Consider the following 17,602-nt stretch of genomic DNA (forward strand, 5'->3'; position numbering starts at 1 on the left):
TGTTTTAAAGCCATCAAAACACCATAACCTGAAAACACTGGAGACAGGCAGTGTGACCCTGGAGGGGGCCAAGGGCTGGGTACCCCAAGATGGGCCACTCTGGCATGAAGATTATTTTTAAATAATAATAAATAATTAATAAATAATAATAATAATTTTAATATAATAATAATAAATTTTTTAAAAGCAATCAAGGTGGGGGCATGGGTGAAGAATAGGTGAAGGAGAATAAGAGTACACTTATCACGATTAGCCCTGAGTAATGTATAGAACTGATGAATCACTGCACTGTTCACCTAAAACTAAGATAACATTGTATGTTAATTATACTGGAATTTTTTTTTTAATTAACTAATTCAAACAATTTTTTTAAAAAGGCAACGGAAACCCAGCAGATTCAGGAAAGGCTCTTTTTTTTTTTTTTAAAGATTTTATTTATTTATTTGACAGAGAGAGAGAGATCACAAGTAGACAGAGAGGCAGGCAGAGAGAGAGGAAGAAGCAGGCTCCATGGTGAGCAGAGAGCCCGATGCAGGGCTCGATCCCAGGACCCTGGGATCATCACCTGAGCCAAAGGCAGAGGCTTTAACCCACTGAGCCACCCAGGCACCCCATCGGGAAAGGCTCTTAACCTCCCTGACAACTGCCTAAAAGGCTTTGGACAGGGCACCTGCGTGGCTCAGTCAGTTAAGTGTCTACCTTTGGCTCAGGTCAGGTCCTGAGATCAAGTCCTGCATCAGGCTCCTCGCTCAGCAGGGAGCCTACTTCTCCCAATGCCTCTCACCCCGTCTTGTGCTCTCTCTCACTCTCTTGAATTAATAAGTAAAATCTTTTAAAGAAAGAAAGAAAGAAAGAAAGAAAGAAAGAAAGAAAGAAAGAAAGAAAGAAAGAAATAGAGAAAGAAAAGAAGAATTCGGATAGAGGACCTGCTCCAGAAAGAGAACTATCACTAGAGATAACGACACTAGCACATGAACTAGGTATGGGAGACAGGGAGGAACATAGCAAGGCCTGTTTAAGCAAAGTCCTCTATGTCCCATGGCTCTGAGTGGCCCAAGAGACACTTGTTTACCAAACATTTATTCTTTTTCATTTTCCTGTGAGTTGTGTTTCTTCCCGTCGAAGTCCCAGACCCCTGCCCCCTTCTGCTTCGATCGGAATGACTGCCCTCCCGCAATCAGAGGACTTGGCATGCCCCAGGCACTGACTCTCTGACCTCTCTAGGTGAGCGCCAAATGAGACCCACAGAGGGCAGACACTTCAGTTAACAAGAATGGGACCCCCACACACGGCATCATGTTGGAACACAAAGTAGTCAACACTTATTATTCATTCTCGTTAAATTTACCTTGATGAAGGACTCGTTATTGGTCGCTATGTACACCCGAAAAGACAAGGATGGGTTATGGTCAATGGCTTTATAGAGAATCACAGCCCCGTGGTGGTATACAGTCTCTTCACTTTGAATAACAGGCCCCACAGGAGAAAGAGAGCTCACGCGCCATTTGACGTGGGTTGTAGAATGATCCATGGTAGATTCTAATGAGGCCCCAGAACTTTTAACATGTAAGACTTTGAACGTCATATTGGCATTGTGGTCTGTTAAAATATGAAGGTAAATCAGCACTCTGGGCAGGACATGGGCTGCACACACATACACACACACGCACAAAAATTAGACATTTAGGAAACAAGTACTTACGACCCAAGCAGAGGGAATGTGGAAACTGAATGGAGGTGAGACAGGTTGGGTCACATTTAACATCAAACAAGGGTCCACCGACAACCCAGGGTTTAACAACCAGGTCTGCAAATTTGCTCCAGGACAAAACGCAATACTTGATGTCAACTTTTCTGTTAACCTCAAATATCAGACCAGTTTCCGTGCACTGGTAAGTTCCCTCTGTGTCCAACTTCAGTCTGCATCGGACAGATAAGAACACATTATTAGTCCTTATGTTTGGTTGGGGAGGATTTCTTAAAACTATTTATGTTTTTAATTTCATTCAAAAGCACTAATGAAATTCTATAGCCTTCTGAAGAAGCATCACTACCAAAGAAAATAGTCCAAGGAAGTACATAAAGTGTGTGAAATTAATTATGTCGTTCTGTGTTTCCCCTACCTGGGGTCATTTTTATGTGTGAAGTTAAGTTACTGATGATGTTTAAGTCTTCTCTACTTACAAAAACTGTTCCCTGGAAAGCAGCCTGGGGGTCACTTGCTCATTTTGTTTCTGGAGAAAAAGTACACACATAAAAGCAGGTAATACACAAGTAATGTTACTTTCTTAAAGCAAATTAAAGAATCATACTCTAGAATGAAAAGATACTTACATTTTCAACATTGCAGTGTTCACAGTGAGGTTGGATTTTTTTAAGTTCTAAATGATAGAGAAAAAGTTTTATGTATATGATGTGGTTGGCATTTTCAAATACAAATTTTTTCATAAGTATATGTGACAGGATGAGATGACAAAGTTCAAAGGCACATGCCCCTCAGCAATAACAATATTTGGAAGAATATTTTGGAAAATGTCAGTTTATACCTGAATGTGAATGCTCTTTGGGCAATTCTTTCTCCTCCCACTCTTCCGCTGCGAACGAGATCATCACACATGCATTGGCACGAGTCGGTCACGGGGTAAATCGTACATGACTCAAGCACCCACCTTAGCTTCCCAACCCACAGAACTTTAAACATGTGTTTAAACACCTCCACACGTCAATCCAATGACACATGAGACACTATGTCTGTCAATCCCACTCTAGGTCTAAGGTGTGAAAACAGGCTTGAATGCGACTCGAGTTTTGGTGTACCCCATCTCGGCACATAAAACTTGATGTGATCTTTCTATGAGGCCATCATCCTTACACGGGACCCACTCGTCCTCCTTTCACACAAGCACGGGAGAGCAGCAGAGAAACCAGAAGTAAGCACATCGCCCGGTTCTTACTCTGAGCAGAAGCTTCCTCCACGCAAGACCCTCCTGGCTCCCCATCTGTGAAGACAAGAAAGGGCATATGAGCCATCTCTTCATCAGTTATTCCTCCCCAGGGCCAGCATCTCCGCTGGAGAGCGGCAGCCCCCACTGAAGTTTCATCCACGGCCCAAGATAATGCTCTGCTGGCGTCAGCCCTCCAGCTATTAGGGTTAGACATCAGCTCGGAAGAAAAGAACCGACATCAGATTTTAGGCCTATTTAAACTGGAACAACTCTAAGGGTCTCTGATTTGGCATGCAGATTACTTCCACACGGATAAAGGCCCTACATGGTCTGGCTCTTCATTACTTCATCTTCGGCCTGCCTCCCCACACCTGCTGCCCTCCAGTCACCGCCCGCCATGTCTCCACCCCAAAGCCCTCCTGACTCAGGGCCTTTGCATATACTGTCTCCTCCCACAAATACTCATGTTGCTTGCCCCCTCACATCTTTGTGGTCTCTGCTCAAATGTGCCCTTATCTGAGAGGCTTCTCTGATACAAATGCACACCCCCCCTCCCTGAGACAGGGCCTGCCTGACATATTCATTTCCTTCAGGGCATCTCCCCACCTGGCACACTGTGGTTTAGTGTCTTCTGCTTCCTGTTTCTCTCCCCACTAGAATGTAAGCTTCATGAGGACTGTACCCCTAGGGCCTGGTAAGTGCTCAGTCACTATTTTCTGAATGATTAGACTTCCATACTACAAAATGTATTAAGAAAGGGAAAGCAGGGGCGCCTGGGTGGCTCAGTGGGTTAAAGCCTCTGCCTTCGGCTCAGGTGATGATCCCAGGGTCCTGGGATCGAGCCCCACATCCAGCTTTCGGCTCTCTGCTCGGCAGGGAGCCTGCTTCCTCCTCTCTCTCTGCCTGCCTCTCTGCCTACTTGGGATTTCTGTCTATCAAATAAATAAATAAAATCTTAAAAAAAAATTAAAAAAAAAAAAGAAAAGAAAGGGAAAGCAGGGGCACCTGAGTGGCTCAGTCAGTTAAGCATCTGCCTTCGGCTCAGGTCATGATCCTGGAGTCCTGGGATTGAGCCCCACATCAGGCTTCCTGCACAGCAGGGTGTCTACTTCTCCCTCTGCCCCTCACTCTGATCTTGTTCTCTCTCTCTCTCATATTCTCTCTCTCTCTCTCTCACTCTTTCTCAATTAACAAATAAAATCTTTTTTTAAAAAGAAAGAAAGGGAACAGCAATAAATTTTTCTATTATCTACACTGGTCACTAGTTGCATGAGCTCGGCCTCTCTGGTGGCATTACTAAGTGTCCCCATGCTCACTTTCCACATCTATCAAACAGGGATTAGAATAATACCACCCCCCCCAAAAAATTAAGGAAAATTAAATGACCATTCCCTAATTCAGTAAGTGTTAGATAACTATTATTAACTATTATTTTGCTATGGTGATAGGTGGGACTCATTAAAAAATTTACAAATTCTAGACAACAACTCCTGTCACTTAAGGCAAGACCTAATGTGTCAAATGCTTAGTTTTACATTGTAAACGTCTGAACAACCTCTGGGAGGGTCACCCCATGGGTAAGGCACTCATCAACACATATACAAGGTCCTATGCCATCCCCCATGCCCATAAAGTACAGACACCCCCCCAGGACAGCGCTCCACCCCAGCACACACAAGCTGCCTGATCTGTCAGCCTATCGGGAGCTCCAGCTTTAAAAAAAAAAAAAAAAAAAAAATTAAGATAACATGGCAATGGAGATTAAAAGTATTCAGAGTCCTGGACTCAGAACACTATAGATCTGAAATACCGACCCACCTCCTGCACCACACCACCCTCCAATCATATTTCCTCAGTCACTGTCCTATAAAGGATAAAAAAATTCTACTTTATTGATTGGCTGTATGTCTGCATTGTATTTCATCCACAGCCCATGGTTTTCTGCCTTAGGAGCAGAGAAAGTGAAAGAGATCAGAGAATCCTAACCAGCTGGCAAACACCGAGCCTCTAACCAGGTCTTCCCAGCCAAAGCAGAGAAATCGATGTAATTCTCCCCAACTTATCAACCACAGCTTCCCTTCAAGCATGGTTGCATGACCCCAGAGTTCATGCCTGTGAGTAGAAAGCATATCCACTCGGGCAGAGAACGGGTAGGCCTGCACTGTCAGCTAGAGCACAGAGGAGCAACAGTCCAAGGCAGCCCACCTGGTCTTTCCACCTGACCTGAAAATGGAGGCGAAGAATCACAGACCTTTTAACAAAGAGAATAATCTTGGGGGAAGGCAGGACTCTTCCATGACCTGGGGCTCCAAGGACAAGCATCCTCAGCCTGCCCACAGAAGATGCCAGGACACTTGGACTGCCAGAGAATACCAAGATGTCTAACCCAGCCAAGGGCCAGCCCCTCGGTGCTCCACGTTTGCCCTGCTGACCACACTGACCGCACCAATTTTGAACCTATCTTGAGCCTCACTGACTCCAAATGCCTTCCACCTATGTTGCCTGCCTGGGTGAGGCCCTGGCCCTGACCTAGCTTCTGGACCCTGAGGGTCCTGACTCCGTACTCTGTGTCTCTACGGCCCTTTACCCAGTTATTACCAGGGATAACAGCAGAAACCTGATCCAATGCCAGCTTTCTAGTTTCATTTCTATTTTAATCCAATCTATGGAGGCTGGACTTTCGACTGCATTTTGGAGGATGAAATAATCCATAATGTACAGAGAACTGGGGGTGAGAGGGTTGGCACACATTTTTTCTTTATGGCTATCAGAATATGACATTTCCAGGAGGGTGCTACACACATTATTACAGCTTCTCCTCAATGTATAACATGATTGCAAGTGATTGCAAGAACCTACCATCACAGGTTCTCCACTGAGAAATTGCAGAGAGAATCAGATTATATAAGGACTTGTGAGTGAAGAGACTTCATTTATTTTAAGTACTGCAAAGGAGCCCTGTGACTGCCCTGCTACAGCATTCAGGGGCAGATCAGAGTCTAAGAACTGCGGGGAAAAATCCTACAGTAAAAGAAAATCACTTAAAATACAAGCTTAGTCACTCACAAAACTTTCGACAAAAACCCTATTTTATATTTAGAATCCCCTTCAAGTGGTTTCATACTCAAGTTGTTCACGGATAGCTACAACAGCATGCCAGAAACTCCCAACCACAAATGGTGCATTTGCAGCGGCAGGCAGTCAGTGGGCCACAATCCGTGAGCAGCGAGCCCCACCGAGGCAAGCTGCAGCAGCTTACGGCCGGCCCCTCAGGCAGTGGCCTCAGAGCAGCACTGCACACGTACAGTCTTGGTACCGACGCACATCACAGGCACATGCTTTTTTTGCCCTGTGTAGTGAGCTCACATTTCCAAAACATTTAGAGAAGTTTCCTAACGTTCACCTTAATTTTGCACAGGGAGAAAGATAACGAGCAAGTGATCGGTAACATAAAAATCCCAGAGGCTATCCTCCCCCTTTCTTCCTTTCAACAACAAAAAATAAAATTGAGAGGAAGGATATACTCACTTGTTTGTTCTGGTTCTGGTTCCTCATTATCTACAAAAAGCAAAGAAGTCTAAATCAAACTCTTTTGACAACCAAGAGGAAACACGGGCGAATGGGAAAATAGGTAAAATGTTTGGCTCTCGCCAACAGCAACCATTTCCTGCCTTTCTTTTTCAGCTCATCCTGTCCTCCCACTTCCCTTGCCAACTGGCAAGTATTTACCACATAGGCATTTCTTCAGGACTTCACAAAACCATGCTAGTAATAGGTCCTCAAACAATATAAGGGATGTGTGCGTTACTTTAAAACAAAAATAAAGGCTCATAGGTTTAACCAGAATTCTGTGATTAAGGAAAAGCGTACGTTACTCACCAGATTCACTCTCAGAGCTGCTCTCAGAACTGCTGTCCTCTCCTGAATAGAAACATACGCCCAGGGAAGTTCGCAGTGAATAAAAAATAAGAACTATTTTTTAATTATATCTACTATAAAATAGATCCAAACTCAACTAATTTCTTCCTAATTTAATAAATTCTATTGAGTCCAAAACCAGTCTGGTTTCTCTAAGAGGGGGCTTGTTTTTCTCTGGAACTGAACAGAAAATACTGAGTACGAGCTCCTGTTACCCTCTGGCTGCGGGAACCACTTCCTCTGGTTGTTTCTCAAGCCCTTCCCAGCGGTGACTCGCCCTCCCTGCTCCTGTCTGGCTCCTGCATTTGCACATCTGGACATGTCACACACACTAGGCCAGTGACACAACTGTGCAGAAGTCCTGGAGTGTGCGTGTCACTGACTGAAGCACAGGACATAGTCCCTATTATCCAACTACTTCTGGAAAAAGTGGTCCCCAAGAACGCTCCCTCCACCTCCTCACCCCCGACTCCATATCTCAGTCCACTGCAATCATGCTTCTGTTCCCACAGCTTGCTGGAAATCCTCTCCCTGATGTCCCTAAAGGACCACTAATGCCCAGAAAAGAACTCCTGCAGGTAGACACCCATCACTCCCTCCTGCCCACGACCCTCCCGAGATGTCTGTCCTGGTTCTCCTACCTCTCTAAGAGTTTTCCACCAGTGGCCTTACAACTCCTCCCTTCTCCCACCACCCCCCTCCCCAATTAATGCCCCAGGCCCCACATTCCTAGCCTCTCTTCCCCCTTGAGCCCTCAGCAGGCATGGCACCAACTCCCCAGTAGGATCCCGACCGCCACCTCCAGGGACATCTGGGCCTCTCCTGGAAGACCCCAGGAGCTGCCCAGGCCCAACCTGCCGGCCAGGCTCATTCCCCCACTCCCACTCCTCATTCTCTGTACCTCCCAGTTTCCAGACACTGCCTCCCCCTCCACACAGCCTCTGGATTCAGCAAGTACACACATGGAAAGCTATTAGCATTATTCCCAAACCCTCCCTCCCTATGTTCGTAAGGAAGGAGTGGCAGCAGTTACAGGGAGGAAGGAAAAGATCTGAGAATAATGACGAGAACAGTAATAACCGCAGCCCATAGCAGCTTGCTCTGAGTGTTCTATGTGCCAGGCACGTATATATGTTAACTTGTTTACATGTATTTACTCATTTTTTTAATTCATTGTGTATATGTATACTTTACATATATTTATGTAAAACACAAGTATTTACACCTTTCTTCTCACGACTGTCCAATCATGAAAGCAGAGGCCAGCCCACCTGCAGGGCTAGAAGCACAGAACAGGGGTTCTCAATGCTGGCTGCACCTTGGAACCACCTGGAAAGCTTTCTCAACACATCCATGCCCGGACTCAGCCCTTCCCTAGAGGTTCTGATTTAGCTGGTCTGGGGTGGGGCCTGAACAGCAGTATTTACCTTTAAAGTCTCCAGATGACTGCAACGTGCAGCCAGGACTGAGAACCGCTGGCCTAGAATCAATCTATTTTAACTACTCCCCTAGTCCCCAGACTTGAACGCCAGGATGACTGCCGCTCCTTCTCCAAGCCCTTCCAGGTACCTTCCCACTGCCCAGAAGTCCCTCCCCCAAGCCTCACCTCTGGAGTTCCCAGGGATCCATTCAAACCCAGCCCAAAGTCACTTCTGCGGTCCTTCCCCCACCCCCCCACCCCGGCTTAGCCACGCCTCCTCTGTGACCCCTCTTGTCACACGGAACAACTGGCAAACAGTGATTGCTTGTCTCGCGGTTGGTCTGTGAAGCCTTGAGGACCAAGGCCATGTCTTATCCCCTTAGTTGCCCAGCACCCACCCTGACACACAACACTCAAGGTATGAACGAACATTCACCCAGCTTCAAAGTACCAAGCAGACCAAGACCAGCCTCCTAGTCAGTTTCCTCGCTTAGGGAAACCGCCACCTACCAGTCTGGGGCGATGTGCCTCCTTCTTCAGTCTCTCCTTGCCCTTCGTGTAAGGAGGCCCACTTGCAAGGCAGCAGTTGGGAAATGCCTGAACGCAACAGAGTAGCCGCAGTCCATAAGTAAAATAAATGATCATTCTCGAAAACGGCAAACGCTCCATAGAGTGTAAGTTTTTTAACACCTCCACACTGACTTAGGAGTACCGTACCTTTTCCTTCTGAAGGGGCATTGTGAGGGTCATCACTGCAACAAGAAAAGAAAAAGACTTTGAAAAACCGATACTAATTTTATATAAAATAATTACAAAAATCTTCAAGATGATCATTATATTGTTTCTCCAGAAATGCTGCAAATTAAAGAACTCTCTCCCTCCTCAAAGGTTTTCCTGCCCCTCTCACTCTCCACCTGTGGCCTGACCGCACGTACAGCCAGGCCAAACTCATCAGTGGGGCTTCTTGGGAGTGCACCTGACCCCTTCTTGTCCCATCACACCCCCAGGAGCCAGCACCACACCTTCCAGGCTCACGGGATTGCCGTTCCATGCCCAGCCATCTGGCCTTCCTCTGTCATGTCCCTAGGCACACAGTCCTAACTGTCCATCCCGCGCTGGCATCCAGCCCTCCATCTGGTTGCGTGAGTCATCCTCCCTCTCCCCGGTCATCTTGCTCTGCCTCCCTGGCCTCCTCCCTCACATATGGCACCCCAAATAGTGAGGGCTCCTGTAGCAAGCATGTAACGAGAAGGCCTCTCCCTTGTCCTCTCCATGCCTGAACTCTCCGTGCCCTATGCACGTGGTCTCCACTCTCCTGCTCCCCAATCCCCCCTGCACTCAAAGCCACCTGGCTTCTGCTCTCCCACGCTGCCACTGACTCCTGGCCAACAGACCCAGTGGGCCCTCTGCAGTCCTCAGTGACCACGGCCTCACGAGATGAAGCAGGTGGCAGGCTTTTCCGGGGCTTCCGTGTCCCTTCTTACCTGGTCTGCTGCCACCTCCCATCTCCCCTGTGGCAGTGACCTCCCCCCTCTCTGTGCGCTTCATCCCCGCCCCAGCCTCCATCAGCCTCCAGGGCAGCAGCAGCTACGTGATCAGGAGTCATCCCTGTGCGCCCTTGTCTTCCCACCTCACACCACCTCAGGCTGCCCCTTCACACCAGGGTTTCTGATCCTAAATCTGCACCTCCTTTCCAGTCCTCTTCTCGGAGTTCCAGGTGCCCAGGGTCTTTAAATTAGCTACTTTAAATTAGCTACGCTGTTAAGCACTTTAAATTAACTACGCTGCTATCCATCTTCAGGGAGAACCTGCTCCTCCTGACCTGTCTCTGCAGAGAATCCCATCCCGGGGGCACCTAGCTGGGACATCGGCCCTCACCAGCTCCTGCCCCCTCTTGCTCATCAAGCAGCCAGTCCTCCTGAGCCTCCCTCTAGACACCTCTCAAATCTGTCCCCTCCTCAGCATACACTCTCTGCCTCAGCTCCAGGGCACTCCCTCTCTCCCCTCTCTTTCTGTCTCTTACCACTGGGCCCGCACCTGGCTGGCTGATGGCAATTTCCTCATAATTACTATGCATGCCTGCAGTCTCCCTCTTCTGGCTCATCGGTGACTATCAGTGTGGTCTCCTCACACCTTTGCTTCTACCCTTCTGTGGCTTCTCACTGGTTTCTGGCTAAACCTAAGCTCCTTGGGATGGTGCACAATGACCTCTACCCAGTTCCGTTGTCTCCCCTCCATGCGCTCACGCAGAGTGAAAGATCTTCGGTGTCCCAAGCACACCCTGGATCACACACACACACACACACATACATCACTCTCTGTATCACCACCCCCACCTAGGGTCACTGCCTATGGCCTTGCAAATCATGTGCCCCAACTCTGGGGGCTCTGTGAACATGCACTCCGCAGTGGGTGTTGGGGCACCCCCCCGGAGGTGTGTGTGCAGAGAAGTGACAGCCCGGCCCTCCCCTTGATGCCAAAACTCCTATTCATCATGGAAAAACAGCACTTCTCATAGTATAGTCTGAGGAACATGAGAGCTATTTGAGGTACCCTCTAAAAACTGTTGTTCTGGGCCCACTGAATCAGAATCTTTGAGGAATAAATGAAAAGAGAGGAAGAAAACAACAATGATGTTATTTGCACTTATACATGTTTAAAATCTTTATTTTCTCATTCCATTACCACAAAAAGTCTCTGAAGGTCATTTTACTAATGCAGAGACTGGCTCAGACAGGTTAATTAACTTCCTCAGGGTCACAGAGCCAAGGACTAGAGAAGGAGCGCCTGACTCTAGCCCTTTATAACTTCAAAGCCCACACACTTGCCTGGCACAGTGCCTTCCCTCCCTGCCTACCACTCCACCCCCAAATCCCAACCCTGGGAGCAAAGTGAGGACCCAGACAGCAAGGGCGGCAGACCAACTGCTTTCCCTTTCCCTCTTCTTCTCCCATGTCAGTTGGGATCCCCGGATGTTGGTGTTGTAAGCCTCCTCAACTCAAGATTTTAGGTAAACATCCCCAAGTATTTGGTATTTCCCAAGCTCCATGGTTCTAGGAAATACACACATCCTCATTTTCAGACTTAAATCCTTTTGTTTTTTAATCCTCAACTCTTGCTCAAAAGGTCAGGCCATGGTGGCGAAGTTGTAATTGGGAAATGCTTTAAGAAACTAAGAAAGGCTAAAATATGGTTTTTTGGGGTTTTTTTTAAAGATTTTATTTATTGGGGCGCCTGGGTGACTCAGTGGGTTAAGCCTCTGCCTTCGGCTCAGGTCATAATCTCAGGGTCCTGGGATTGAGCCCTACATCGGGATCTCTGCTCGGCAGGGAACTTGCTTCCCCCTCTCTCTCTGCTGCCTCTCTACCTACTTATGATTTCTCTCTCTCTCTCTCTGTCAAATAAATAAATAAAATCTTTTTAAATTTTTTTTAAAAAATAAAAAATAAATAAAATATTTTATTTATTTATTTAACACAGAGAGAGACCACAACTAGGCAGAGAAGCAAGCAGAGAGAGAGGGAGAAGCAGGCTCCCTGCTAAGCAGAGATCCCGATGTAGGGCTCGATCCCAGGGCCCTTAGATCATGACCTGAGCCTAAGGCAGAGGCTTAACCCACTGAGCCACCCAGGTGCCCCTAAAATATAGTTTTTAATGAAATGTCTAAAAGAATAAGCCAGATGTGACACCTTCTTTCTCTAGACCCCTACCTCTTATAATGCAGTCACTATGCCTTTTAATTTGAATTATGAGAACATGGATTGAAAGTTGGTCATTCTTATTGCATAAAATATGCCTGGTTAAAACCCACTTCTGTGTTCTCAACAAAACTGTTTTTCTCCTTACTAGCACTTTCATTTTCCCCTTTCTGCAGCTGCTTATCTGTTTTCAGACATGTATCCATCTGCTTAGATACTACAACTTTTGCTAAAACCCAGAAAGCCTCTGCATAAAGCCTTTATTTTCTCCATGAAGTAGATGAGTGGTGTCCAAGATGAGATTAGTGAGGCCCAGAGGTAGAAGGCCAGCCTCCCCGCACCCCAGCACAGAGACACCAGGCACCAACAGCGGGACAGTGATGGGGGTGGGGCTTAGACTGGGCAGCTCTCTCCCCCACCCCCACCCCCACCCCCACCCCTGCCTCAGGAAAGCCAGACCCCAGGGGACCCACAGGGCCTCTAGCAACTGAATGAATGCCAGGTGGCCACCCTCTCTTCTATCATGGGCGATGTCCTAAAGTAAAACCACAGCAACTATCAAAAGAGAGCAGCTAGTCCAAATGCTCTGTGTAACTCAGGGACTGGAGAGAAGTAGGAAAGGGGCAGGGACATCTATTCAGCACCTGAAGATCCTTAAATACTGATATGGATTTCATCACTGTTACTAGGTAGAATTTTCTTGCAGTTCCGACACCAGCATCAAATATAAATGCTGCCGGGGCGCCTGGGCGGCTCAGCTGGTAAAGCCTCTGCCTTCGGCTCAGGTCATGATCTCAGGGTCCTGGGATCAAGCCCGGCATCGCATCGGGCTCTCTGCTCAGCAGGGAGCCTGCTTCTCCCTCTCTCTGTGCCTGCCTCTCAGCCTACTTGTGATCTCTGTCAAGTAAATAAAATCTTAAAATATATATATATGTGTATATATGTGTATATACACATATATATACATATATATGTGTATATACATGTGTATATACACATATATACACATATATATGTGTGTATATATATGTATATACATATGTATATACATATATATATATAAAAATGCTGCCTCCTACCTATCAGCTCCCAGCCCCAGACTGGTACAGTCCCTTCCCTTAAGGGGAAACAAAAGCACCGTGAGTCCCTGAGCTGCTACAGGATGTAAAATACGGGCTTAAAAACTTCAAAGGGCTAATATTAAGGGAGAATGTTTATTACCTGTTTGTTGGAAAATGTGGATTCTGTGAAACTAAGTGCAAATGAGTAAAACCAGTTGTTGTCAGAATTAAGTCATAGCTGCAATTAAATGAAACCTGAGAGCAACACCAAATCCTCACATAGGTTCAGGACCTTAAAACTTCCAAGAATGCTTTCAGACCCACAAGAGCACCAGCTCCTCACACAAACTCTGCCAGGAAGACGTGGCCAGGACTGCCATCCCCACGTGCAAATGGGGACACTGCAGCTCAGAGGTCTTGCTTGGGTCATGTGGCCAAACCCACCCGGGGCAGGAGCGATGCAGGAGAACCAGAACACAAGCACTCCAAGCTCTCGGAGGAAGCCCCATCTCCCCTCTTGGCAGCCAGCTTGACTCTGTGCAGCCTGGACAGGTGGCTATTGGGCATAGGAATGATTTCACTCCAATCTGGTTCTATAAGTAATAAGTCTCCACCTAAAGATTTTTAACAATCCTTAAAGTAAAAATAAAGTCTTAATATGATAATGACTTGTATTTGTTAAATGTTTGCTGTGTGCTGGAAATTAAGCCAAGGACTCAGCCTTACGTCGATCAGCTCATTTAACCATCATGGCCATCTTTTAAGTGCCTAACACTGGGCCAGTAAGTATCCCCATCACACAGAAGAAGAAATAATGCTCAGAGATCTTGGGTGACTCATTCAAGAATCATGGTCTATCTGATTGCAGAGTCCAAACTTTTATCAGTACAGTTTAACGACAAAAAGCTAAAAATTCTGCCAAGCAGAATAATGACAAAACACCAGTCTTTCTTCCTACTAAGGTTCTTACTGCCGATGAAGGTAATTTTCCACTGTAAGTAAACAGAGTTTTTAGGCATAATTACATCCATTATAAGCCCCAAATCCTCCTCTAACTAACTTCTCACCAGAATTAAACCATCTGTAACCAAACTAATGGTAACCTCCAGGTTTTACTTCTTTTAGTCCCCATCGACCTTCTAGAAAACAGACCATAACAAGTAAAGTAAAACCCGTAAGTAAATCAGTTAAAGAAAGTGAAAAAGATTTTATGTTAGCCACAAACTAGAGTTAAAATGCACAATCATGAAATAACTATACTTCCCAGGGCACAGTACTAATGCAAATAATATTCTCTATAACATAGATCTCTTTCCCATCAACTCAGATGAACAAACGCCTATTTACCCTATGACAGGTGCTGCACTTGGCAGAGGGGATATAAAAGTAACACAAGACACATGAACCTTGTCCCAAGGGAGGAGGAAGGCAGATCAGAAAACAAATACATTTGTATATGGGCAGGGAGAGTAAAATAAAAATAAACCTAAGTATAGTGTTAGCCCAGAGCAGGCTCTGAGGAACTGGGAAGAACTGAGCTCTTATGCTAAGATCACAGGCACATGACTAACTATACAGCCAATTAAACCATGATGCTAAGGCCATCTTGCATTTTCAAAGAGTGCTGCTTCCCCACAAACAGGATCCTCTAGCTATTAGGCTCAGAAAAAGCTGAAAATGAAAGGAACCCACAAGATCTTCCAGTCTGATGCATCATTCTACAAGGGGAGATGGGAATCTAGGAGAGGGTAAGTGAATATATACCCACGATCACAGAGCAAGTTATAAGCAGCACAATATCACAACTTGTCCCAGGTCTCCTGGTTTCTTCATCAATTTATTCAACTAACACGTGTGGAGCGTGTGTGCCAGATACCAGTAAACAAAGGAACAGGTCTGTGCTTTCCCCAGCCCATCAGCCTGATGGTGAAGCCTGACTTCCTGTATCTGAGACAGGAAGTGCTTTGAGAGAATGACAAGAGAGCTCGTCTAAGATTGAGGAATTGGAGAGGGCTCCCAGGGGAAGTGACATTTAAGCTGAACGACAAAGGACAGCAGAAACGGACAGGAGAGAAGAACTGGGAGTAGTGGGGCAGCTCCTATCTGAGACAGGAAAGAGTGGATCAAGGTCCAGGAACAGGAGGAAAGCAAGTGTGGTCGGGGGAGAGAAGCAGGATGAGGAAGGTCTGGGAGGGGGAGAAATCCTAACACTGTAACCAAACTGATGGTAACCCCCAGGAGGCTAGTGGCAATTATTCAGACTGCTGAGTAGTCTCTACATTTCCATCCTGGGAAGACTGAAAACGTGAAAGCAGAGAAGGAAGTCAATAGTGCAGGGTCCCAGAATCTGCTGTCCTCAACGTCTTCCATGGAACTGCCTAAACGCGTACGACCCTCTGACAACCTGCAGGTTAAGACACTGCTTGTGTTGAGTCCAGAGGCCTAAGCATTTCCCCAAAGAAAACCTCAGTCCCCCAGGCCACAAGAGCCAGTCCCCCTGCCAGTGCAGTTGTAGTACTAGGTGACAAAAACCTCCCAGGGAGCTATGTAACTTTAAAGCACACTCCAAGGAAAGTGTCTTCATTCAGAACCAAGCTCTGGAAGCCAACAGTGCCCTCCCCACAAGCCAAGACAGAAAGACTTCCATCCATGCCAAGCCCTCCAGGACCAGCCCTGAGGTAGATCGAGACTCAATAAAGGGAAGGTAGAGGCAGGTGGGGGAGTGGGGGCAGGAGAGATGTGGGCACCTGGAGCCACCAGCTGTCCATCCCCTTGAGGATGCTGCCTGAACCAAGCCGGCTTCCTATCATGACCTATTTTCTTTTCTTCTTTCTTCCCAAAGATCACCACTTCCAATCAGCTCGCTCACAAAAGAAGCCATCCTATGGGTTTTTTTCTTCAATGTTCAGGTCCCTGAATGAAAGCACAGTCTTAGGTTCTTCCAAAGGTCCTTAGCGCTGGCAAAGATGGAAAATGCACAGAGCTGGCTTAACCGACTGGCTCCTTCTCCCACCCCATCCCCTTTTTAAGTGACTCCAATAGGAAAAAATAATGGTGGAACTGGTAGGTCTTTGGGTAACAAAAGGCTGAAGGACTCACTGTATATTATTTGTATTAGGCAAAAACTGGAAGCAACTATCATGCTAAGAGTAAGAAATGGATGAACAAAAATGTGACATTATCATATAATTGAGTACCGTGAGCAATGAGAATGAAAGAACTGCTTACACACAACCCTGTGGATCCATCTCACAAACATAATGTTGCACAAAACAAGCCAGACATGAAGATTATATGCTGCATGATGCTATTTTTAGAAAGTTTACAAACAAGCAAAATTAATATCTTGTTCCTTTGGGAAGGAGAAACATGACTGTGAGTAATCAGAGTATGAGAGGGCCATCTAGAGTGCCATGTTTTATGTCTTGACCTGGGCAGTGGTTACATAATGTTCACTTGGTGATGTGCAACTTACGATGCGTGTGTTTTCTGTCTGTGTACACATACACACACACACAAAGGGTTTTTGGCATCTGGGGAAAGGAAAAGGAAAGTATCTAGAACTTCAGCTTTACACGCCACAGCTGTGAATGGAGAAGGACCCTGGCTGGTGGAGGGCAAGATAAAGAGGCTAACTACATTGGGGATATGGTCTAAAAGGCAGCTAGCTGTGGGGTGGCAGGAACGCGGGGAAACAGTTTCAGGGTTTATTTCCTTCCTCCTCCTTGTACCTGTCAGTGAGAGCTTCGCAAAACGTACTCCAAAGGGAAGTGGGGCCAGGAGAGAAATGGGCTGGAACCACGCTGGCAGGGAGAAGGCAGGCAGCTGGGACGTTTCCAGCAGTGAGAAGACAAGATGGGAAGGAGGAAAAGAGAAGAGAAAGAAATCCTGAATGCCCGGAGTGAACAAAGAGAGCTCTCCTGAGCTGAAGATGTGTGGGGTGAGGGAATTCCCATGACTCAACCCTGTTTCTCTTCTCCCCTCCCTGAACCAACAACATGCGATATACACCTGCAGGAATACAGTTATTGCACCGCTCTGCTGTAATTTGTTTCCAAGTCTGGGAACTGGAAAAAACAATGAGTGAGAGTGAAGGGGTGTGTACAGCCAAAAAGTCCACATCCCCAGCATCCAGCACATGGTTTGGCATATAATTTGCACTGGAAAAAAAGTGTTCATTGAACAAATATGCGACAGAAAGAACAGGGTAGACATAAAGACTCTATGCCTCAGTATTTTAAAAAATCTATAAGAAACAGTTTAAGTGGCCAAAACTGTGAGAAGGGAATGCTGTGCAGCTACTAAAAATTATAAGCAACAGTAGCTAGCATCTGTGGGGTGCTTTCCAGTTTACAGAGACTGGCACCTCACCCTTGGCTGATACTGAATTTTATGGACTTTGTTGCCATACTGAAACATGAAAATGACACATTAGGAACAATCTCCCTGAAGAGGCCAGAAAGATCAGAGATGGGGGACTAAGGAGTTTTGGTGGAAAGAGTAGGGGTGGGTCCATATCCTCCAGCAATACCAACAGGGGCTGGTAGTTCTGGGTAGTCA

General features: G+C 46.4%; 1 protein-coding gene across 1 annotated transcript in view; it reads right to left on the reverse strand.

Annotated features, from left to right (window-relative positions):
- The window catches only part of LOC116864735, a 34,985-nt gene that overhangs the window by 15,342 nt on the left and 2,041 nt on the right, over positions 1-17,602 (reverse strand). Inside the window, exons 2-11 of the mRNA XM_032852622.1 lie at positions 9,001-9,035; positions 8,794-8,880; positions 6,825-6,866; positions 6,474-6,503; positions 2,955-2,999; positions 2,547-2,594; positions 2,335-2,381; positions 2,185-2,234; positions 1,703-1,920; positions 1,349-1,599 (exon numbers count right to left, since the gene is read on the reverse strand). Coding sequence (XP_032708513.1) covers positions 1,349-1,599; positions 1,703-1,920; positions 2,185-2,234; positions 2,335-2,381; positions 2,547-2,594; positions 2,955-2,999; positions 6,474-6,503; positions 6,825-6,866; positions 8,794-8,880; positions 9,001-9,035 — 853 coding nt within the window. The remainder of the gene's footprint in view (positions 1-1,348; positions 1,600-1,702; positions 1,921-2,184; positions 2,235-2,334; positions 2,382-2,546; positions 2,595-2,954; positions 3,000-6,473; positions 6,504-6,824; positions 6,867-8,793; positions 8,881-9,000; positions 9,036-17,602) is intronic.

This window comes from Lontra canadensis, unplaced genomic scaffold (genome assembly GCF_010015895.1).
Source record: "Lontra canadensis isolate GAN:19392208 unplaced genomic scaffold, GSC_riverotter_1.0 scaffold6, whole genome shotgun sequence".
Lineage (NCBI taxonomy): Eukaryota > Metazoa > Chordata > Mammalia > Carnivora > Mustelidae > Lontra > Lontra canadensis.